Source organism: Ascaphus truei, chromosome 21 (genome assembly GCF_040206685.1).
Source record: "Ascaphus truei isolate aAscTru1 chromosome 21, aAscTru1.hap1, whole genome shotgun sequence".
Taxonomy (NCBI): Eukaryota; Metazoa; Chordata; class Amphibia; order Anura; family Ascaphidae; genus Ascaphus; species Ascaphus truei.
Genome location: NC_134503.1, coordinates 2,093,883 through 2,118,052, shown reverse-complemented (window position 1 = coordinate 2,118,052; position 24,170 = coordinate 2,093,883). Strand labels below are relative to the sequence as shown.

Below are 24,170 nucleotides of genomic sequence, written 5' to 3'. Positions count from 1 at the left end.
CCTCTGCTCCCCCTGTCCCCCCTCTGCTCCCCCTGTCCCCCCTCTGCTCCCCCTGTCCCCCCTCTGCTCCCCCTGTCCCCCCTCTGCTCCCCTGTCCCCCTGCTCCCCTGTCCCCCCTCTGCTCCCCCTGTCCCCCCTCTGCTCCCCCTTGTCCCCCCTCTGCTCCCCCTTGTCCCCCCTCTGCTCCCCCTTGTCCCCCCTCTGCTCCCCCTTGTCCCCCCTCTGCTCCCCCTTGTCCCCCCTCTGCTCCCCCTTGTCCCCCTCTGCTCCCCCTTGTCCCCCCTCTGCTCCCCCTTGTCCCCCCCCCTCTGCTCCCCCTGTCCCCTTTCCCTTCGCTGATTCTCACTGTGACAGTATTTAAGTTGCTGCTCCCTGTGACGCTGTGCCTGGCACGTCACCCCCCCCCCCCTGTCCCTCTGCCTGAATGTGACGCTGTCCCTGGAACTGCCCCCCCCCCCCGTCCCTCTGCCTGAATGTGACGCTGCCCCCCCCCCTGTCCCTCTGCCTGAATGTGACGCTGTGCCTGGCACTGCCCCCCCCTCTGTCCCTCTGCCTGAATGTGACACTGTCCCTGACACTGTCCCTGACACTGCCCCCCCCCCCGTCCCTCTGCCTGAATGTGACGCTGCCCCCCCCCCCCTGTCCCTCTGCCTGAATGTGACGCTGTGCCTGGCACTGCCCCCCCTCTGTCCCTCTGCCTGAATGTGACGCTGCCCCCCCCCCCCCCCGTCCCTCTGCCTGAATGTGACACTGTCCCTGGCACTGCCCCCCCTCTGTCTGAATGTGACGCTGTCCCTGGCACTGCCCCCCCCTCTGTCCCTCTGCCTGAATGTGACCCTGTCCCTCTGCCTGACGCTGTCCCTGGCACTGCCCCCCTGTCCCTCTGCCTGACGCTGTCCCTGGCACTCCCCTCCCCCGTCCCTCTGCCTGACGCTGTCCCTGGCACTCCCCTCCCCCGTCCCTCTGCCTGACGCTGTCCCTGGCACTGCCCCCCTGTCCCTCTGCCTGACGCTGTCCCTGGCACTCCCCTCCCCCGTCCCTCTGCCTGACGCTGTCCCTGGCACTGCCCCCCTGTCCCTCTGCCTGACGCTGTCCCTGGCACTGCCCCCTGTCCCTCTGCCTGACGCTGTCCCTCTGCCTGAATGTGACGCTGTCCCTCTGCCTGACGCTGTCCCTCTGCCTGACGCTGTCCCTGGCACTGCCCCCCTGTCCCTCTGCCTGACGCTGTCCCTGGCACTCCCCTCCCCCCCCCCCTGTCCCTCTGCCTGACGCTGTCCCTCTGCCTGAATGTGACGCTGTCCCTCTGCCTGACGCTGTCCCTCTGCCTGACGCTGTCCCTGGCACTGCCCCCCTGTCCCTCTGCCTGACGCTGTCCCTGGCACTCCCCTCCCCCCCCACCCGTCCCTCTGCCTGACGCTGTCCCTCTGCCTGACGCTGTCCCTCTGCCTGACGCTGTCCCTGGCACTGCCCCCCTGTCCCTCTGCCTGACGCTGTCCCTGGCACTCCCCTCCCCCCCACCCGTCCCTCTGCCTGACGCTGTCCCTCTGCCTGAATGTGACGCTGTCCCTCTGCCTGACGCTGTCCCTCTGCCTGACGCTGTCCCTCTGCCTGAATGTGACGCTGTCCCTCTGCCTGACGCTGTCCCTCTGCCTGACGCTGTCCCTCTGCCTGACGCTGTCCCCTCTGCCTGAATGTGACGCTGTCCCTCTGCCTGACGCTGTCCCTCTGCCTGACGCTGTCCCTGGCACTGCCCCCTTGTCCCTCTGCCTGACGCCGTCCCTGGCACTGCCCCCCTGTCCCTCTGCCCCTATTGGCCGGGTGTTAGTGAGGCTTCCTGCAGGTGGCGCTGCTGCTCAGGTAGGTGGCCCCTCCCCCACACCTGCAGAACCTGTCCGCCCGGGGGACCTTCTCCTTGTCGGAGCGCCGCCCCTGTGTTTCAGACACCCCCGGCGCTCTCCTGCGGTCTCTCTGCGGGCTCCGACACTGCAGTCTCAGCGGAAAACCCAGGCTGTCTCTGGGAGGCAAACCCTGCCCCGCACTGTCACACGTGTAACGGGCTCCAGGAGGGAAGCATGTTACAGAGAGAGAGAAGAGGTCGTTCTGTGGCAGGCTATGTGAGGAAGTACTTCGCTGAGAGGGTGGTGGATCCATGCCACTGCCGCCCAGGAGGGGAGGTGGAGACTCCTACAGTGTAACTGTGTGACAGCGATTCACACTGTGCCTGCTTCAGCCAGACACCAAGGAATCGTAAGTACGAGCGGAACCCAAACATCAAATGGGTCCGAGGTTTCAGAACAGGGAGGATGATGAGGGTGGGTCTCTGGAAGAGCCCCACAGCAGTCCGGGTTACCCCCGGGTTACCCTCCCTCCTGGGTGCTGCTGCTGCGAGCTGTGATTACAGGGATTAGCCGCAAAGCCTCTCTCTAATATAACTGTTTGCTTTACACAATCATTTGGTGCAGGAAGGGCAGATTCCTGCTGTGTGCTGGAGTGTCAGGGACCTCTTCCTCTCCCCCCTCCTCCTCTATCCCCCCCTCCTCTATCCCCCCCCTCCCTCCTCTATCCCCCCCTCCTCTATCCCCCCCTCCCTCCTCTATCCCCCCCTTCCTCCTCTATCCCCCCCTCCCTCCTCTATCCCCCCCTCCCTCCTCTATCCCCCCCTCCCTCCTCTATCCCCCCCTCCCTCCTCTATCCCCCCCTCCCTCCTCTATCCCCCCCTCCCTCCTCTATCCCCCCTCCCTCCCTCCCTCTATCCCCCCTCCCTCCCTCCTCTATCATCCCCCCCTCCCTCCTCTATCATCCCCCCTTCCTCCTCTATCATCCCCCCTCCTCCCCCTCTGTCTCACCAGGGCTGTCCCCCTCCCTGCATGGTGACACAGACCTGTGATCAGTACGCACCCTGGGGAGCTCCAGGTCAGTCAGCAATACACGTCACCTGTAGGATGAGTGTGAGCGTGAGTCGTCCCCCCCCCACGTCTGTAGCTTGTCGGCAGTGAGTGTGCGTCCTGTCCCCCACGCCTGTGGGCAGTGAGTGTGCGCCCCCACGCCTGTGGGCAGTGAGTGTGCGCCCCCCACGCCTGTGGGCAGTGAGTGTGCGCCCCCCCACGCCTGTGGGCAGTGAGTGTGCGCCCCCCCACGCCTGTGGGCAGTGTGTGCGCCCCCCCCCCCCCCACGACTGGGCAGTGAGTGTGCGCCGCCCCCCACGACTTTGGGCAGTGAGTGTGCGCCCCCCACGCCTGTGGTCAGTGAGTGTGCGCCCCCCCCCACGCCTGTGGTCAGTGAGTGTGCGCCCCCCCCCCCCACGCCTGTGGTCAGTGAGTGTGCGCCCCCCCCCCACGCCTGTGGGCAGTGAGTGTGCGCCCCCCCACGCCTGTGGTCAGTGAGTGTGCGCCCTTGGCAGATGGAGAGTGAGTTTGTAATGAGCGAGACTTGGGTGTAAGGGTTGGAGTGATTGGGAGAGAGAGGGACGATCAAGTGAGTTTGAGGTGGCGAGGGGGGGTGGTGTCACGGTGTAGGGAGGGTGTCACGGTGTGGGGAGGTGGTGGGTGTCACGGTGTGTGGGGGAGGGTGTCATGCTGTACGGAGGGGGTAGGGTGTCACGGTGTAGGGAGGGGGTGGGTGTCACGGTGTGTGGGGGAGGGTGTCGCGGTGTAGGGAGGGGGGTGTCGTGGTGTAGGGAGGGGGGAGGGTGTCGCGGTGTAGGGAGGGGGGTGTCGTGGTGTAGGGAGGGGGGGTGTTGTGGTGTAGGGATGGGGTGGGGGGAGGGTGTCGCGGTGTAGGGAGGGGGTGTCGCGGTGTAGGGAGGGGGGGAGGGTGTTGTGGTGTAGGGATGGGGTGGGGGGAGGGTGTCACTGCGTGGGGGAGGGGTGGTCCTGGTTACTCACCCTTTCGATGTCGCAGTGATTTTCACGCTCTGGGGAGAAACGCTTTTTGTTGCACAGAGACCTTATCGGAGCCCGGGACAAAGAGGGGCTTTCAGAGCAAGTACTGGCACCAACCTTTAAGGCAGGAGGGTGGGAGGGGGAGGGGAGGGCGAGGCCAGGGCCTGTGCCAAGCGGGGATGACTGCTGCTGTGTGTGGGAAGATCAGCCCCTCACCTCCCACTCAACTCACATCTCCGTGTATGGGCACTGTGCCCACCCATACCAACAGCGCCACCATTACCCCACATCCCACCACCGCAACCATCTCCCTGTATGGGCACTGTGCCCACCCATACCAACATCGCCACCATTACCCCACATCCCACCACCGCAACCATCTCCCTGTATGGGCACTGTGCCCACCCATACCAACATCACCACCATTACCCCACATCCCACCACTGCAACCATCTCCCTGTGTATGGGCACTGTGCCCACCCATACCAACATCGCCACCATTACCCCACATCCCACCACCGCAACCATCTCCCTGTATGGGCACTGTGCCCACCCATACCAACATCGCCACCATTACCCCACATCCCACCACTGCAACCATCTCCCTGTGTATGGGCACTGTGCCCACCCATACCAACATCGCCACCATTACCCCACATCCCACCACTGCAACCATCTCCCTGTGTATGGGCACTGTGCCCCCCCATACCAACATCACCACCATTACCCCACATCCCACCACCGCAACCATCTCCCTGTGTATGGGCACTGTGCCCCCCCATACCAACATCACCACCATTACCCCACATCCCACCACCGCCACCATCTCCCTGTATGGGCACTGTGCCCACCCATACCAACATCACCACCATTACCCCACATCCCAACACCGCCACCATCTCCCTGTATGGGCACTGTGCCCACCCATACCAACATCACCACCATTACCCCACATCCCAACACCGCCACCATCTCCCTGTATGGGCACTGTGCCCACCCATACCAACATCACCACCATTACCCCACATCCCAACACCGCCACCATCTCCCTGTATGGGCACTGTGCCCACCCATACCAACATCACCACCATTACCCCACATCCCACTCAACTCACATCTCCCTGTATGGGCACTGTGCCCACCCATACCAACATCACCACCATTACCCCACATCCCACTCAACTCACATCTCCCTGTATGGGCACTGTGCCCACCCATACCAACATCGCTACCATTACCCCACATCCCACCACCGCAACCATCTCCCTGTATGGGCACTGTGCCCACCCATACCAACATCGCCACCATTACCCCACATCCCACCACCGCAACCATCTCCCTGTATGGGCACTGTGCCCACCCATACCAACATCGCCACCATTACCCCACATCCCAACACTGCCACCATCTCCGTGTATGGGCACTGTGCCCACCCAGACCAACATCGCCACCATTACCCCACATCCCAACACCGCAACCATCTCCCTGTATGGGCACTGTGCCCACCCATACCAACATCACCACCATTACCCCACATCCCACCACCGCAACCATCTCCGTGTATGGACACTGTGCCCACCCATACCAACATCACCACCATTACCCCACATCCCACCACTGCAACCATCTCCCTGTATGGGCACTGTGCCCACCCATACCAACATCACCACCATTACCCCACATCCCACCACCGCAACCATCTCCCTGTATGGGCACTGTGCCCACCCATACCAACATCACCACCATTACCCCACATCCCACCACCGCAACCATCTCCGTGTATGGACACTGTGCCCACCCATACCAACATCACCACCATTACCCCACATCCCACCACTGCAACCATCTCCCTGTATGGGCACTGTGCCCACCCATACCAACATCACCACCATTACCCCACATCCCACCACCGCAACCATCTCCGTGTATGGACACTGTACCCACCCATACCAACATCGCCACCATTACCCCACATCCCACCATCGCAACCATCTCTGTGTATGGGCACTGTGCCCACCCATACCAACATCACCACCATTACCCCACATCCCACCATCGCAACCATCTCCGTGTATGGGCACTGTGCCCACCCATACCAACATCACCACCATTACCCCACATCCCACCATCGCAACCATCTCCCTGTATGGGCACTGTGCCCACCCATACCAACATCACCACCATTACCCCACATCCCAACACCGCAACCATCTCACTGTATGGGCACTGTGCCCACCCATACCAACATCACCACCATTACCCCACATCCCACCACCGCAACCATCTCCGTGTATGGGCACTGTGCCCACCCATGCCAACATCACCACCATTACCCCACATCCCACCACCGCCACCATCTCCCTGTATGGGCACTGTGCCCACCCATACCAACATCACCACCATTACCCCACATCCCACCACCGCCACCATCTCCCTGTGTATGGGCACTGTGCCCACCCATACCAACATCGCCACCATTACCCCACATCCCAACACCGCAACCATCTCCCTGTATGGGCACTGTGCCCACCCATACCAACATCACCACCATTACCCCACATCCCAACACCGCCACCATCTCCCTGTATGGGCACTGTGCCCACCCATACCAACATCACCACCATTACCCCACATCCCAACACCGCCACCATCTCCCTGTATGGGCACTGTGCCTACCCAGACTTCCTCACTTTATGCTTGTTATTATTACCTGCAGAACACCCCACGGTATATGCCTCCCCCTCCCCCTCCGTGTCCCCCCCTGTCTGTATATAGCACATCTTGTCCTTACAGCTCAGCGGCTGCTGGGATGGTGAGTGTGGCAAAGTGTCTGACCCGGCGGGGAGACCTTGGCAGAGCTGTGGGTGCAGTGTTTACCGGAGCTATCCCACGCCCCTTACCCCCCCCCCCCCTCCTCCCTAGCGGGGGTAAGGGGGGGCGGTTTTGCTGGTTAAGTTGTATTTGAGGGGGGGGGGGGTCACTCAGATGATATGCACATCCGCACCCACACACGCACAGCCACACACGCACATCCACGCACGCACAGTGTGTGTGTGTGTTCTTGTCACTGGTTTGGTGGGACAGAGGGACATTGTTACAGTATTTGAAGCGCAGTCTGTGTGTGAGGCTGACGGCGTAATCATTTATCACTCGGATGCGGGTTATTCTCTTTCTGTCTCCGGCTGGGAGACCCGTCCTCCCTGTGCCCCTTACCGACATTCTTTTCTCACTTTGCCCTGGGCAGGGAAGGGGTTACACAGCGACGCTCTGGCAGGGAAGGGGTTACACAGCGACGCTCTGGCAGGGAAGGGGTTACACAGCGACGCTCTGGCAGGGAAGGGGTTACACAGCGAGGCTCTGGCAGGGAAGGGGTTACACAGCGACGCTCTGGCAGGGAAGGGGTTACACAGCAAGGCTCTGGCAGGGAAGGGGTTACACGGCAACACTCTGGCAGGGAAGGGGTTACACAGCGACGCTCTGGCAGGGAACGGGTTACACAGTGACGCTCTGGCAGGGAAGGGGTTACACCGCGACGCTCTGGCAGGGAAGGGGTTACACAGCGACGCTCTGGCAGGGAAGGGGTTACACGGCAACGCTCTGGCAGGGAAGGGGTTACCCGGCAACGCTCTGGCAGGGAAGGGGTTACATGGCGACGCTCTGGCATGGAAGGGGTTACCCGGCGACGCTCTGGCATGGAAGGGGTTACACCGCGACGCTCTGGCAGGGAAGGGGTTACACAGCGACGCTCTGTCAGGGAAGGGGTTACCCGGCGACGCTCTGGCAGGGAAGGGGTTACCCGGCGACGCTCTGGCAGGGAAGGGGTTACCCGGCAACACTCTGGCAGGGAAGGGGTTACCCGGCGACGCTCTGGCAGGGAAGGGGTTACCCGGCGACGCTCTGGCAGGGAAGGGGTTACCCGGCGACGCTCTGGCAGGGAAGGGGTTACCCGGCGACGCTCTGGCAGGGAAGGGGTTACCCGGCGACGCTCTGGCAGGGAAGGGGTTACCCGGCAACACTCTGGCAGGGAAGGGGTTACCCGGCGACGCTCTGGCAGGGAAGGGGTTACCCGGCGACGCTCTGGCAGGGAAGGGGTTACCCGGCGACGCTCTGGCAGGGAAGGGGTTACCCGGCGATGCTCTGTATAAAGGGATCTTCTTGCCGGCACTCCCCATGTGGCAGATGCTGCCAGTGACACAGGAAAGGAGGGGGGGGGTCTGTGGGGGGGACCCGAGCCATCCAATCCCAGAGCCGTTTGCCATTTCCACTCCGTCTCCTCCTGCCTCGGACCCCCTGGGGACCCCCGATCCCCACATCTGCCTATTGTTCCTGCTCAGTGCTGAGGCTCCGGGTGCAGAAGTGTCACCGGCTTCCCCAGCCCCGCGACTTACCGGCCTGTAAGTACCTGCCCTGCGTGTGACACGCGTGTGACACGCGTGTGACACGCGTGCCTGTCCCCTGATATACTGCCCTCCTCCTCTAGTGGTAACTTCACTGTCTCTGAAGTGGTTGCACTGTGACTCGCTGTCAGGTGTTTTCTCTCCCTGCGCTTCAAGCACCAACGATTTAGAGTGCAAGCTCTGCAGACCGGGAACAATGCCCCACCCCAGTGAGATTTGCCCAAGTAACATAAGAAGAGAGCTGTGAATCCGTGGGACCCTTTCAGGGCTCAGCGTTGTCTTGTTCCCTTGTGTTCATGTCCGTGGGCTGGCAGACGGGGATATTTAAATACCTACACTGGCTTCGTTCTGATTGGACGACCGTTTTGCCTTATAACCCTTTCACTGCCGGAGGGGCCTGGCCTATTGCCCCTGAGACGTGTGCGAGTCTGGGTGTGCAGATACTCAGTACTATTTATTTGGGTGGGTCAAAAAAACAAACCAGAAACCTTTCCCACGGATATTAACCTTTAATCTCATCAGCTCGGGGAGCCTGGGACAGACTTACAGGGGGTGACCCCACCACTCACACCCCCCGGGGGCGACCCCACCCCCCACCCCCCCGGGGGCGACGCCACCCCCCACACCCCCGGGGGCGACCCCCCCACACCCCCCGTTCTGTACAGTCCGGGGTCTGTTTCCACCTCGTTTTATCCTGTGTTTTTATTTTTCCAAAATGAGCCTTAAACGTGAGATGTGGCTGCAAACCTCGCTGTGTGACACACGCAGACCCCGCTGTGTGACACACGCAGACCTCGCTGTGTGACACACGCAGACCCCGCTGTGTGACACACGCAGACCCCGCTGTGTGACACACGCAGACCCCGCTGTGTGACACACGCAGACCCCGCTGTGTGACACACGCAGACCCCGCTGTGTGACACACGCAGACCCCGCTGTGTGACACACGCAGACCCCGCTGTGTGACACACGCAGACCCCGCTGTGTGACACACGCAGACCCCGCTGTGTGACACACGCAGACCCCGCTGTGTGACACACGCAGACCCCGCTGTGTGACACACGCAGACCCCGCTGTGTGACACACGCAGACCCCGCTGTGTGACACACGCAGACCCCGCTGTGTGACACACGCAGACCCCGCTGTGTGACACACGCACACCCCGGGCAACCTTTCTGTGATGTGCTCCTTTGTAGTCTGTAAGGAGAACAACTCTGCGCTTCCTGCTGGAGAGCGTGAGAATAAGCGGTGGGGCAGGTGTGCAAACACTGCTGGCTTACCAAAAAATGCACGTGTAAATCAAGTAATAAACGGCTGGGGAAAAAATAAGGTGAGTAATCTGCTGTAATGTGCGTGGCGCTGAGATTACTTCCAAATAGGTCACGTAACTCCTTGTGTGCCAGTAAGTGTGCAGTATTGTGCGTCAAGCACGGCATACAATGTGTGGCATGTTGCACTGCCTTCTCGTGTATGCGTATACCCTGTATGTATGTACAGTAGGAGGTGTGTGTGTGTGTGTGTGCTACGTGTCCTTAACGTGTGCGATACCCAATCTTCGCGGAGTCCCTTCCCATGTTATCTCCGTGCAGCTTCACAAAGTCCATTGATGCTGCCAGGAAGGGGTTAAACCGTTAGCTCACCTGTTTCATTTTCATAAACGCAGGTCCTCTCTGCCGGCGGTGGCCGGGGTCACAGATACACGGCACTCATGTGGGTGAGCGCGGGAAGGGGTTAGCTGACCTCTGACCCGGCTGGGGGGTTTAATTCCAGAGCTAAGCCTCCCAGCCTTTGGTTTTGTGCATGGGACTGTGATTAAATCCTGTGATAAGACCGGCTGCAGCTGGGGCCGGGGGCTGGGGGCCGGGGGCCGGGGGCCTCTCTGAGGCGAGGAGTTCATAGATAAGCAGGCGGCATGGTATAATGGTATAGAGTATCTATAAGTGATTCATGTCCATCATTGCTGGGGGAACACCCAGACGGATGTCACATCCATCCTGTGGTACCCGATGACCAGGTGGGAAGTGCCCCCCCCCCCTCCTCAGGTCCCCTGCTGCTCTCGGAAGGAGCAGCTACAGCTTTCTGGTGCCCATTGGTATTGATACTCTTTAGCACTATGTAATGCAGTATGTTCTTCACATTTTCTTTCCGTTCCTCTAAAATAAATAGCCGGTCTCTCACGTGGCAGAGATTTCGTGGAACGTATTGCAGGTGGAGCTCCTGCTCTTTCCTAGTATGTAGTTTGAGCACGCGTGTGCCAGCACCGCCAAGCTCGAACCATGAAGCACACGGCTGTGATGTGACGAGGAACTGACACGGTGTGTTTCACTAACCGTTTTTTGTATTCTCTCCCTTTTTCTCTTTCTCTCGCCTCTTTCCTCCCCGCGCGCTCCTCTTTTCCCCTCCCCCATGCGTTCCCCCCCCCTCCACGCTCTCCCTTTCGCCCTTTTCCCCACCCCCGCGTGCTCCCTCTCGCCTCTTTCCTCCCCGCGTGCTCCCTCGCCTCCCCGCGTGCTCCCTCTCGCCTCTTTCCTCCCCGCATGCTCCCTCTCGCCTCTTTCCTCCCCGCGTGCTCCCTCTCGCCTCTTTCCTCCCCGCGTGCTCCCTCTCACCTCCCTGCGTGCTCCCTCTCGCCTCTTTCCTCCCCGCATGCGCTCCTTTTGCCTCTTTCTCCCCTCCCCCCCCTCCACGCACTCCCTTTCACCCTTTCCCCCCCCTGCCCGCGTGCTCCCTCTCGCCTCTTTCCCCCGCATTTCCCTTCTCTTTAATATTCTGCCCCCCGTCCCGTCCCAGGACCTCGTTATGCTGGGTCTGGCTCCCTCACCTCACCTCTTACTCCTCCTCTGCAGCTCTCTCTGTGCTGCCTCTTTCCCATCCTTCTTCAGGCCCAATGTCACCTTCAACCACATGGCCCGCGACCCCGACTCGGGCGCCATTTACATTGGGGCAGTCAACTGGATCTTCCAGCTCTCCCCTGATCTCCATCTCTTGGATGAGGACCCCACTGGCCCAGAGATGGACAGCCCAGACTGCCTGCCCTTCAAGGAAACTCGTGACTGCCCCCAGGCCTCTCCCACTGAAAACGCCAACAAGCTTCTTGTGGTGAACGTTCATAGCAGAGAGCTGCTGACATGCGGACAAGTCTTCCAGGGCATTTGCGAGAAGAGGACACTGGGGAACATCTCCGACATCATCTACCGAACTGTGGACCCTGGGGACAACCAGTTTGTGGCCGCCAATGACCCAAAGGTCACCACGGTGGGGCTGGTGTCAAGAACGTTAGAGGGCCGTGATCTCCTGTTCGTGGGCAGAGGTCTGACCGCCAGGCTGTCGGGTGGGATACCGCCCATCACTATACGGCAGCTGGAAAAGCCCTCCGTGTTCTCCAATGAGGGTCTGGGCAAGCTGGTGGTTGGGGACTTCTCGGATTACAACAACCACTTTGTGGCGGTCTTCTCCAGCGGGGAACACATCTACTTTTTGTTCTTCCGCCGGGGGTCAAAGGCCCAAATGGATTACAGGACCTATCTGGGCAGCGTCTGCAGTCAGGACCTCCACCTCTACTCCTACGTGGAGGTCCCTCTCACTTGCCACGGGGGTTATAATCTGGCACAGGCTGCCCACCTGGAGACGGTGAAGGGAGAACTCTTTGTGGTCTTCGCGGTCAGCCAGGCCTCCAGCCCTACCCCCAGCAGTCAGACCGCCCTATGCTCCTACAGGATGGAGGAGGTGGAGGAGAGAATAGAAAGGGCACGAAGGCTGTGCTACACCACGGCTGGGAAGGGAGAGGAGGGACAGGAGGAAGCCGGGATAGAGTACGGAGTCAACTCCAAGTGCGCTGAGCTCCCCAAGGTATGTTTGGGTCTGTCCCAGGACAGAGACTTCTACAGACGTTAAAATCAGTGAGATTTGAAGGGTATTTCCTTTTTTATCGGGGAGATTCTCTATACAAGCGTGCAACGTCACTGCTGTGAGACTGACCCCAAATTGGTGAAACAGGTCTATACTTCTGTGAAGAACATCGGTGAGATGCTCCAGGAAGTATAACGCCCGAGCGTTACCTCCCGCGCGATATGGTGAGAGCCGGGGCATCTTGGGAACACATTTTTAAGAGAGAGAGGCGCTAAAGGAGAAGCGGTGATGGAGGTGGGGCCACGGATGGGAGAAACCCCGGTCATATGCAGCATGTACAGTGACCGCTATAAGGGAGGAGTGTTGTTATTCCATCGGGGGACCTTGGGTTATAGTTTCTGCTCTCACTTTAATCTCATTCTCTCTTCTCCATCCCTCTTTCCCCTCCCCCACCGCCTCCTCCCCCGTTTCTCCCCTCCCCCTCCAGGACTCCTCTCAGAATTTCGCCTGCGGGGGCGAGCACACCCCCAGCCCCATCGCCAGCCGTGTTCCGGTCGTTGCGCAGCCGCTTCTCACGGATATTCCCGGGCTCACGAGCGTGGCGGCGCTGGTGGAAGATTCTCACACCGTGGCGTTTCTGGGAGACGCAGCCGGAGATGTTCACAAGGTGGGTGCCTCGCCCTGCCCTCCTCGCCCTCCCGTCACCCTGCAACGTAGGTCGGAATTAACCACGTGTTTGCTGGATGGGCCTGCGACACGTTGCGTTCAGGGGCGGTCTGGCAGCAAATGGGTTTAAGAAACAAAATGATGCTTCGTGACCCTGGCAGCAGGGACCCCTGAGGTGGCTGCACACTGCCCCATAAATACGTGTGTGTATCATGCCCCCTCTGCAGGTATACGTGTCCTCGGGCGCGGGCGCGGTGTACAGCACAGTAACGGTGGCAGCGGGATCTCCGGTCAGCCCTGACCTCATTCTGGGAGACCGTGCGAAGCAGCTCTATGTCATGACAGAGTCACAGGTGTGAGATCTCTCCCCCCCCCCCCCCTTCTCCAGCGGGGAACCAGGGAGGAGACCACATCCCCCGCTCTGTCCCACCCTCTCTCTCTCCCCCCCGCTCTGTCCCACCCTCTCTCTCTCCCCCCGCTCTGTCCCACCCTCTCTCTCTCCCCCCCGCTCTGTCCCACCCTCTCTCTCTCCCCCCGCTCTGTCCCACCCTCTCTCTCTCCCCCCCACTCTGTCCCACCCTCTCTCTCCCCCCCGCTCTGTCCCACCCTCTCTCTCCCCCTCCCGCTCTGTCCCACCCTCTCTCTCCCCCCCGCTCTGTCCCACCCTCTCTCTCCCCCCCGCTCTGTAGCACCCTCTCTCTCCCCCCCGCTCTGTCCCACCCTCTCTCTCCCCCCCGCTCTGTCCCACCCTCTCTCTCCCCCCCGCTCTGTCCCACCCTCTCTCTCCCCCCCGCTCTGTCCCACCCTCTCTCTCCCCCCCGCTCTGTCCCACCCTCTCTCTCCCCCCCGCTCTGTCCCACCCTCTCTCTCCCCCCTGCTCTGTCCCACCCTCTCTCTCCCCCCCGCTCTGTCCCACCCTCTCTCTCCCCCCCGCTCTGTCCCACCCTCTCTCTCCCCCCCGCTCTGTCCCACCCTCTCTCTCCCCCCCGCTCTGTCCCATCCTCTCTCTCCCCCCCGCTCTGTCCCACCCTCTCTCTCCCCCCCGCTCTGTCCCACCCTCTCTCTCCCCCCCGCTCTGTCCCACCCTCTCTCTCCCCCCCGCTCTGTCCCACCCTCTCTCTCCCCCCCGCTCTGTCCCACCCTCTCTCTCCCCCCCGCTCTGTCCCACCCTCTCTCTCCCCCCCGCTCTGTCCCACCCTCTCTCTCCCCCCCGCTCTGTCCCACCCTCTCTCTCCCCCCCGCTCTGTCCCACCCTCTCTCTCCCCCCCGCTCTGTCCCACCCTCTCTCTCCCCCCCGCTCTGTCCCACCCTCTCTCTCCCCCCCGCTCTGTCCCACCCTCTCTCTCACCCCCCCGCTCTGTCCCACCCTCCCTCTCCCCCCCGCTCTGTCCCACCCTCTCCCCCCCGCTCTGTCCCACCCTCTCCCCCCCGCTCTGTCCCACCCTCTCTCTCCCCCCCCCCGCTCTGTCCCATCCTCTCTCTCCCCCCCCCGCTCTGTCCCATCCTCTCTCTCTGCCCCGCTCTGTCCCACCCTCTCTCCCCCCCCGCTCTGTCCCACCCTCTCTCTCCCCCCCGCTCTGTCCCACCCTCTCTCTCTCCCCCCCGCTCTGTCCCACCCTCTCTCTCTCCCCCCCCGCTCTGTCCCACCCTCTCTCTCCCCCCCGTTCTGTCCCATCCTCTCTCTCCCCCCCGCTCTGTCCCATCCTCTCTCCCCCCCCGCTCTGTCCCATCCTCTCTCTCCCCCCCCGCTCTGTCCCATCCTCTCTCTCCCCCCCCCGCTCTGTCCCATCCTCTCTCTCCCCCCCCCGCTCTGTCCCATCCTCTCTCTCCCCCCCCGCTCTGTCCCATCCTCTCTCTCCCCCCCGCTCTGTCCCATCCTCTCTCTCCCCCCCGCTCTGTCCCATCCTCTCTCTCCCCCCCGCTCTGTCCCATCCTCTCTCTCCCCCCCGCTCTGTCCCATCCTCTCTCTCCCCCCCGCTCTGTCCCATCCTCTCTCTCTCCCCCCCTCCCCCCGCTCTGTCCCACGCTCTCTCTCTCCCCCCCTTGCTCTGTCCCATCCTCTTCCCCCCCCCCCTCGCTCTGTCCCATCCTCTCTCTCTCTCCTCCCCTCCCCCCGCTCTGTCCCACGCTCTCTCTCTCCCCCCCCCCCGGTCTGTCCCATCCTCTCCCCCCCCCCCCCCCCCCCCGCTCTGTCCCAACCTCTCCCCCCCCCCCCCCGCTCTGTCCCATCCTCTCTCTCTCCCCCCCTCCCCCCGCTCTGTCCCACGCTCTCTCTCCCCCCCCCCCCCGCTCTGTCCCACGCTCTCTCTCTCTCTCTCTCTCACGATCTCTCTCTCTCTCTCTCTCACGATCTCTCTCTCTCATGATCTCTCTCTCTCTCACGATCTCCGCGCTCTGTCCCACGCTCTCTCTCTCTCTCTCTCACGATCTCTCTCTCTCTCTCATGATCTCTCTCTCTCTCTCTCTCCGCTCTCCCCCATCGTCTCTCTCTCCCGCCCGTTGCAGGTGAGCACGCTGCCTGTGGCCGAGTGTTCCAGCTTCCCTACCTGTGCCTCCTGCCTGCGAGGGGGGGATCCCTTCTGCGGTTGGTGTGTCCTGCAGGGGAGGTAGGTTTGAGAGGACAGGGCTACTTACCATTCAAACCCTTTAAAGCCAAAAGTGCCCCGCGGTGCGTGTTCTCGATGCCGTGTAGTGGTCCATGTTCTAGATCGGTGTGGCAGGACACGTTCCAGACAATGAGCCGGGGTTGGAAGTGGCAGACGGTGTGACATGGGAACACTGCCACATGTTAAAGGCCCAATGGGACAGTCCTGGAAAGCATGGTAGTGACTGACGGGATTGCAGAATATGGCCTTGCATGCTCCTTTTCACTGAAAGGGTTAAGATAGCTCTTGAACTCCCAACAGGTCCGGTTTTAATCATATCACGGCTTCAGCAACAGGTGGTGCCGTCAAAATGACTGAGCCACCGGACGCCGAGATATCCTTAAACCTGTCCTGTTGGGGGTTCTTGAGGACTGGATTTGGAACCCACTGATCTAGAGTATTACCCTACCCCTCTGTGCCTGTCCCGGTGACAGCTGATTGGTCCGTCCCTGTGCAGGTGCTCGGAGAAGCAGCGCGGCGCGGATTGCACCGGGGACGACCATTGGCTGTGGAGCTACAATCCGAGCAGTCAGTGCCTGACCATCCAGGACGTGATCCCAGCCAATCGGAGCCGGCAGGAGCAGACACAGGTGTGTGTGCGTGTGTGCGTGTGTGCGTGTGTGCGTGTGTGTGTGCGTGTGTGGGTGTGTGTGTACGTGCGCGTGTGTGTGTGTGTTATGGGCGCAGTGTCGGTACTCTCTCCCCTCGGGTCTCCCTGTGAGTGTGTGTTATGGGCACAGTGTCGGTACTCTCTCCCCTCGGGTCTCCCTGTGTGTGTGTTATGGGCACAGTGTCGGTACTCTCTCCCCTCGGGACTCCCTGTGTGAGTGTGTTATGGGCACAGTGTCGGTACTCTCTCCCCTCGGGTCTCCCTGTGTGTGTGTTATGGGCACAGTGTCGGTACTCTCTCCCCTCGGGACTCCCTGTGTGAGTGTGTTATGGGCGCAGTGTCGGTACTCTCTCCCCTCGGGTCTCCCTGTGTGAGTGTGTTATGGGCGCAGTGTCGGTACTCTCTCCCCTCGGGTCTCCCTGTGAGTGTGTTATGGGCACAGTGTCGGTACTCTCTCCCCTCGGGTCTCCCTGTGTGTGTGTTATGGGCGCAGTGCCGGTACTCTCTCCCCTCAGGTCTCCCTGTGAGTGTGTTATGGGCGCAGTGTCGGTACTCTCTCCCCTCGGGTCTCCCTGTGTGAGTGTGTTATGGGCGCAGTGTCGGTACTCTCTCCCCTCGGGTCTCCCTGTGAGTGTGTGTTATGGGCGCAGTGTCGGTACTCTCTCCCCTCGGGTCTCCCTGTGAGTGTGTGTTATGGGCGCAGTGTCGGTACTCTCTCCCCTCGGGTCTCCCTGTGAGTGTGTTATGGGCGCAGTGTCGGTACTCTCTCCCCTCGGGACTCCCTGTGAGTGTGTGTTATGGGCGCAGTGTCGGTACTCTCTCCCCTCGGGTCTCCCTGTGTGAGTGTGTTATGGGCACAGTGTCGGTACTCTCTCCCCTCGGGTCTCCCTGTGAGTGTGTGTTATGGGCACAGTGTCGGTACTCTCTCCCCTCGGGTCTCCCTGTGAGTGTGTGTTATGGGCACAGTGTCGGTACTCTCTCCCCTCGGGTCTCCCTGTGTGAGTGTGTGTTATGGGCGCAGTGTCGGTACTCTCTCCCCTCGGGTCTCCCTGTGAGAGTGTTATGGGCGCAGTGTCGGTACTCTCTCCCCTCGGGTCTCCCTGTGAGTGTGTGTTATGGGCGCAGTGTCGGTACTCTCTCCCCTCGGGTCTCCCTGTGAGTGTGTGTTATGGGCGCAGTGTCGGTACTCTCTCCCCTCGGGTCTCCCTGTGTGAGTGTGTGTTATGGGCGCAGTGTCGGTACTCTCTCCCCTCGGGTCTCCCTGTGAGTGTGTGTTATGGGCGCAGTGTCGGTACTCTCTCCCCTCGGGTCTCCCTGTGTGAGTGTGTTATGGGCACAGTGTCGGTACTCTCTCCCCTCGGGTCTCCCTGTGAGTGTGTGTTATGGGCACAGTGTCGGTACTCTCTCCCCTTGGGTCTCCCTGTGAGTGTGTGTTATGGGCGCAGTGTCGGTACTATCTCCCCTCGGGTCTCCCTGTGTGAGTGTGTTATGGGCGCAGTGTCGGTACTCTCTCCCCTTGGGTCTCCCTGTGAGTGTGTGTTATGGACGCAGTGTCGGTACTCTCTCCCCTCAGGTCTCCCTGTGAGTGTGTTATGGGCGCAGTGTCGGTACTCTCTCCCCTCGGGTCTCCCTGTGAGTGTGTGTTATGGGCGCAGTGTCGGTACTCTCTCCCCTCGGGTCTCCCTGTGAGTGTGTGTTATGGGCACAGTGTCGGTACTCTCTCCCCTCGGGTCTCCCTGTGTGAGTGTGTGTTATGGGCGCAGTGTCGGTACTCTCTCCCCTCGGGTCTCCCTGTGAGTGTGTTATGGGCGCAGTGTCGGTACTCTCTCCCCTCGGGTCTCCCTGTGAGTGTGTTATGGGCACAGTGTCGGTACTCTCTCCCCTCGGGTCTCCCTGTGAGTGTGTTATGGGCACAGTGTCGGTACTCTCTCCCCTTGGGTCTCCCTGTGAGTGTGTGTTATGGACGCAGTGTCGGTACTCTCTCCCCTCAGGTCTCCCTGTGAGTGTGTTATGGGCACAGTGTCGGTACTCTCTCCCCTCGGGTCTCCCTGTGAGTGTGTGTTATGGGCGCAGTGTCGGTACTCTCTCCCCTCGGGTCTCCCTGTGAGTGTGTTATGGGCGCAGTGTCGGTACTCTCTCCCCTCGGGTCTCCCTGTGAGAGTGTTATGGGCGCAGTGTCGGTACTCTCTCCCCTCGGGTCTCCCTGTGAGTGTGTGTTATGGGCGCAGTGTCGGTACTCTCTCCCCTCGGGTCTCCCTGTGAGTGTGTGTTATGGGCGCAGTGTCGGTACTCTCTCCCCTCGGGTCTCCCTGTGTGAGTGTGTGTTATGGGCGCAGTGTCGGTACTCTCTCCCCTCGGGTCTCCCTGTGAGTGTGTGTTATGGGCGCAGTGTCGGTACTCTCTCCCCTTGGGTCTCCCTGTGAGTGTGTGTTATGGGCGCAGTGTCGGTACTATCTCCCCTCGGGTCTCCCTGTGTGAGTGTGTTATGGGCGCAGTGTCGGTACTCTCTCCCCTTGGGTCTCCCTGTGAGTGTGTGTTATGGACGCAGTGTCGGTACTCTCTCCCCTCAGGTCTCCCTGTGAGTGTGTTATGGGCGCAGTGTCGGTACTCTCTCCCCTCGGGTCTCCCTGTGAGTGTGTGTTATGGGCGCAGTGTCGGTACTCTCTCCCCTCGGGTCTCCCTGTGAGTGTGTGTTATGGGCACAGTGTCGGTACTCTCTCCCCTCGGGTCTCCCTGTGTGAGTGTGTGTTATGGGCGCAGTGTCGGTACTCTCTCCCCTCGGGTCTCCCTGTGAGTGTGTTATGGGCGCAGTGTCGGTACTCTCTCCCCTCGGGTCTCCCTGTGAGTGTGTTATGGGCACAGTGTCGGTACTCTCTCCCCTCGGGTCTCCCTGTGAGTGTGTTATGGGCACAGTGTCGGTACTCTCTCCCCTCGGGTCTCTCTGTGAGTGTGTGTTATGGGCGCAGTGTCGGTACTCTCTCCCCTCGGGTCTCCCTGTGTGAGTGTGTTATGGGCACAGTGTCGGTACTCTCTCCCCTCGGGTCTCCCTGTGTGTGTGTGTTATGGGCGCAGTGTCGGTACTCTCTCCCCTCGGGTCTCCCTGTGAGTGTGTGTTATGGGCGCAGTGTCGGTACTCTCTCCCCTCGGGTCTCCCTGTGAGTGTGTGTTATGGGCGCAGTGTCGGTACTCTCTCCCCTCGGGTCTCCCTGTGAGTGTGTGTTATGGGCGCAGTGTCGGTACTCTCTCCCCTCAGGTCTCCCTGTGTGTGTGTGTTATGGGCGCAGTGTCGGTACTCTCTCCCCTCGGGTCTCCCTGTGAGTGTGTGTTATGGGCGCAGTGTCGGTACTCTCTCCCCTCGGGTCTCCCTGTGAGTGTGTTATGGGCGCAGTGTCGGTACTCTCTCCCCTCGGGTCTCCCTGTGAGTGTGTTATGGGCACAGTGTCGGTACTCTCTCCCCTCGGGTCTCCCTGTGAGTGTGTTATGGGCACAGTGTCGGTACTCTCTCCCCTCGGGTCTCCCTGTGAGTGTGTTATGGGCACAGTGTCGGTACTCTCTCCCCTCGGGTCTCCCTGTGTGAGTGTGTTATGGGCACAGTGTCGGTACTCTCTCCCCTCTGGTCTCCCTGTGAGTGTGTGTTATGGACGCAGTGTCAGTACTCTCTCCCCTCGGGTCTCCCTGTGAGTGTGTGTTATGGGCACAGTGTCGGTACTCTCTCCCCTCGGGTCTCCCTGTGAGTGTGTGTTATGGGCACAGTGTCGGTACTCTCTCCCCTCGGGACTCCCTGTGAGTGTGTTATGGGCACAGTGTCGGTACTCTCTCCCCTCGGGTCTCCCTGTGTGAGTGTGTTATGGGCGCAGTGTCGGTACTCTCTCCCCTCGGGTCTCCCTGTGAGTGTGTGTTATGGGCACAGTGTCGGTACTCTCTCCCCTCGGGTCTCCCTGTGAGTGTGTGTTATGGGCACAGTGTCGGTACTCTCTCCCCTCGGGTCTCCCTGTGAGTGTGTGTTATGGGCGCAGTGTCGGTACTCTCTCCCCTCGGGTCTCCCTGTGAGTGTGTGTTATGGGCACAGTGTCGGTACTCTCTCCCCTCGGGTCTCCCTGTGAGTGTGTGTTATGGGCGCAGTGTCGGTACTCTCTCCCCTCGGGTCTCCCTGTGAGTGTGTGTTATGGGCGCAGTGTCGGTACTCTCTCCCCTCGGGTCTCCCTGTGAGTGTGTGTTATGGGCACAGTGTCGGTACTCTCTCCCCTCGGGTCTCCCTGTGAGTGTGTGTTATGGGCGCAGTGTCGGTACTCTCTCCCCTCGGGTCTCCCTGTGAGTGTGTGTTATGGGCGCAGTGTCGGTACTCTCTCCCCTCGGGTCTCCCTGTGAGTGTGTGTTATGGGCGCAGTGTCGGTACTCTCTCCCCTCGGGTCTCCCTGTGAGTGTGTGTTATGGGCACAGTGTCGGTACTCTCTCCCCTCGGGTCTCCCTGTGAGTGTGTGTTATGGGCGCAGTGTCGGTACTCTCTCCCCTCAGGTCTCCCTGTGAGTGTGTTATGGGCACAGTGTCGGTACTCTCTCCCCTCGGGTCTCCCTGTGAGTGTGTGTTATGGGCGCAGTGTCGGTACTCTCTCCCCTCGGGTCTCCCTGTGAGTGTGTTATGGGCACAGTGTCGGTACTCTCTCCCCTCGGGTCTCCCTGTGAGTGTGTGTTATGGGCGCAGTGTCGGTACTCTCTCCCCTCGGGTCTCCCTGTGAGTGTGTGTTATGGGCGCAGTGTCGGTACTCTCTCCCCTCGGGTCTCCCTGTGAGTGTGTGTTATGGGCGCAGTGTCGGTACTCTCTCCCCTCGGGTCTCCCTGTGAGTGTGTTATGGGCGCAGTGTCGGTACTCTCTCCCCTCGGGTCTCCCTGTGAGTGTGTGTTATGGGCGCAGTGTCGGTACTCTCTCCCCTCTGGTCTCCCTGTGAGTGTGTTATGGGCGCAGTGTCGGTACTCTCTCCCCTCGGGTCTCCCTGTGAGTGTGTTATGTGCGCAGTGTCGGTACTCTCTCCCCTCGGGTCTCCCTGTGAGTGTGTTATGGGCGCAGTGTCGGTACTCTCTCCCCTCGGGTCTCCCTGTGAGTGTGTGTTATGGGCACAGTGTCGGTACTCTCTCCCCTCAGGTCTCCCTGTGAGTGTGTTATGGGCACAGTGTCGGTACTCTCTCCCCTCGGGTCTCCCTGTGAGTGTGTTATGGGCGCAGTGTCGGTACTCTCTCCCCTCGGGTCTCCCTGTGAGTGTGTGTTATGGGCGCAGTGTCGGTACTCTCTCCCCTCGGGTCTCCCTGTGAGTGTGTGTTATGGGCGCAGTGTCGGTACTCTCTCCCCTCGGGTCTCCCTGTGAGTGTGTTATGGGCGCAGTGTCGGTACTCTCTCCCCTCGGGTCTCCCTGTGAGTGTGTTATGGGCGCAGTGTCGGTACTCTCTCCCCTCGGGTCTCCCTGTGAGTGTGTGTTATGGGCGCAGTGTCGGTACTCTCTCCCCTCGGGTCTCCCTGTGTGAGTGTGTGTTATGGGCGCAGTGTCGGTACTCTCTCCCCTCGGGTCTCCCTGTGAGTGTGTGTTATGGGCACAGTGTCGGTACTCTCTCCCCTCGGGTCTCCCTGTGAGTGTGTGTTATGGGCGCAGTGTCGGTACTCTCTCCCCTCGGGTCTCCCTGTGAGTGTGTGTTATGGGCGCAGTGTCGGTACTCTCTCCCCTCGGGTCTCCCTGTGAGTGTGTTATGGGCGCAGTGTCGGTACTCTCTCCCCTCGGGTCTCCCTGTGAGTGTGTGTTATGGGCGCAGTGTCGGTACTCTCTCCCCTCGGGTCTCCCTGTGAGTGTGTTATGGGCGCAGTGTCGGTACTCTCTCCCCTCGGGTCTCCCTGTGAGTGTGTTATGGGCGCAGTGTCGGTACTCTCTCCCCTCGGGTCTCCCTGTGAGTGTGTGTTATGGGCGCAGTGTCGGTACTCTCTCCCCTCGGGTCTCCCTGTGAGTGTGTGTTATGGGCGCAGTGTCGGTACTCTCTCCCCTCGGGTCTCCCTGTGAGTGTGTGTTATGGGCGCAGTGTCGGTACTCTCTCCCCTCGGGTCTCCCTGTGAGTGTGTGTTATGGGCGCAGTGTCGGTACTCTCTCCCCTCGGGTCTCCCTGTGAGTGTGTTATGGGCGCAGTGTCGGTACTCTCTCCCCTCGGGTCTCCCTGTGAGTGTGTGTTATGGGCGCAGTGTCGGTACTCTCTCCCCTCGGGTCTCCCTGTGAGTGTGTGTTATGGGCGCAGTGTCGGTACTCTCTCCCCTCGGGTCTCCCTGTGAGTGTGTTATGGGCACAGTGTCGGTACTCTCTCCCCTCGGGTCTCCCTGTGAGTGTGTGTTATGGGCGCAGTGTCGGTACTCTCTCCCCTCGGGTCTCCCTGTGAGTGTGTGTTATGGGCGCAGTGTCGGTACTCTCTCCCCTCGGGTCTCCCTGTAAGTGTGTGTTATGGGCACAGTGTCGGTACTCTCTCCCCTCGGGTCTCCCTGTGAGTGTGTGTTATGGGCGCAGTGTCGGTACTCTCTCCCCTCGGGTCTCCCTGTGAGTGTGTGTTATGGGCACAGTGTCGGTACTCTCTCCCCTCGGGTCTCCCTGTGAGTGTGTGTTATGGGCGCAGTGTCGGTACTCTCTCCCCTCGGGTCTCCCTGTGAGTGTGTTATGGGCGCAGTGTCGGTACTCTCTCCCCTCGGGTCTCCCTGTGAGTGTGTTATGGGCGCAGTGTCGGTACTCTCTCCCCTCGGGTCTCCCTGTGAGTGTGTGTTATGGGCGCAGTGTCGGTACTCTCTCCCCTCGGGTCTCCCTGTGAGTGTGTTATGGGCGCAGTGTCGGTACTCTCTCCCCTCGGGTCTCCCTGTGAGTGTGTGTTATGGGCACAGTGTCGGTACTCTCTCCCCTCGGGTCTCCCTGTGTGAGTGTGTGTTATGGGCGCAGTGTCGGTACTCTCTCCCCTCGGGTCTCCCTGTGAGTGTGTGTTATGGGCACAGTGTCGGTACTCTCTCCCCTCGGGTCTCCCTGTGAGTGTGTTATGGGCGCAGTGTCGGTACTCTCTCCCCTCGGGTCTCCCTGTGAGTGTGTGTTATGGGCGCAGTGTCGGTACTCTCTCCCCTCGGGTCTCCCTGTGAGTGTGTGTTATGGGCGCAGTGTCGGTACTCTCTCCCCTCGGGTCTCCCTGTGAGTGTGTGTTATGGGCGCAGTGTCGGTACTCTCTCCCCTCGGGTTTCCCTGTGAGTGTGTGTTATGGGCGCAGTGTCGGTACTCTCTCCCCTCGAGTCTCCCTGTGAGTGTGTGTTATGGGCGCAGTGTCGGTACTCTCTCCCCTCGGGTCTCCCTGTGTGAGTGTGTGTTATGGGCGCAGTGTCGGTACTCTCTCCCCTCGGGTCTCCCTGTGAGTGTGTGTTATGGGCGCAGTGTCGGTACTCTCTCCCCTCGGGTCTCCCTGTGAGTGTGTGTTATGGGCGCAGTGTCGGTACTCTCTCCCCTTGGGTCTCCCTGTGAGTGTGTGTTATGGGCACAGTGTCGGTACTCTCTCCCCTCGGGTCTCCCTGTGAGTGTGTTATGGGCACAGTGTCGGTACTCTCTCCCCTTGGGTCTCCCTGTGAGTGTGTGTTATGTGCGCAGTGTCGGTACTCTCTCCCCTCGGGTCTCCCTGTGAGTGTGTGTTATGGGCACAGTGTCGGTACTCTCTCCCCTCGGGTCTCCCTGTGTGAGTGTGTGTTATGGGCGCAGTGTCGGTACTCTCTCCCCTCGGGTCTCCCTGTGAGTGTGTGTTATGGGCGCAGTGTCGGTACTCTCTCCCCTCGGGTCTCCCTGTGTGAGTGTGTTATGGGCGCAGTGTCGGTACTCTCTCCCCTCGGGTCTCCCTGTGAGTGTGTTATGGGCGCAGTGTCGGTACTCTCCCTCGGGTCTCCCTGTGAGTGTGTGTTATGGGCGCAGTGCCGGTACTCCCCTCGGGTCTCCCTGTGTGAGTGTGTTATGGGCGCAGTGTCGGTACTCTCTCCCCTCGGGACTCCCTGTGAGTGTGTGTTATGGGCGCAGTGTCGGTACTCTCTCCCCTCGGGTCTCCCTGTGAGTGTGTGTTATGGGCACAGTGTCGGTACTCTC

General features: G+C 60.9%; 1 protein-coding gene across 1 annotated transcript in view; it reads left to right on the top strand.

Moving 5' to 3' along the window:
- Window positions 1-2,891: 2,891 nt before the first annotated feature.
- Window positions 2,892-24,170, top strand: part of PLXNB3 (plexin B3) — a 50,811-nt gene continuing 29,532 nt past the window's right edge. Inside the window, 6 exon segments of the mRNA XM_075579516.1 lie at window positions 2,892-2,913; window positions 11,069-12,127; window positions 12,615-12,794; window positions 13,021-13,146; window positions 15,299-15,399; window positions 15,896-16,028. Of these exon segments, the coding sequence (XP_075435631.1) occupies window positions 11,078-12,127; window positions 12,615-12,794; window positions 13,021-13,146; window positions 15,299-15,399; window positions 15,896-16,028 (1,590 nt within the window). The 5' untranslated portion in view covers window positions 2,892-2,913; window positions 11,069-11,077.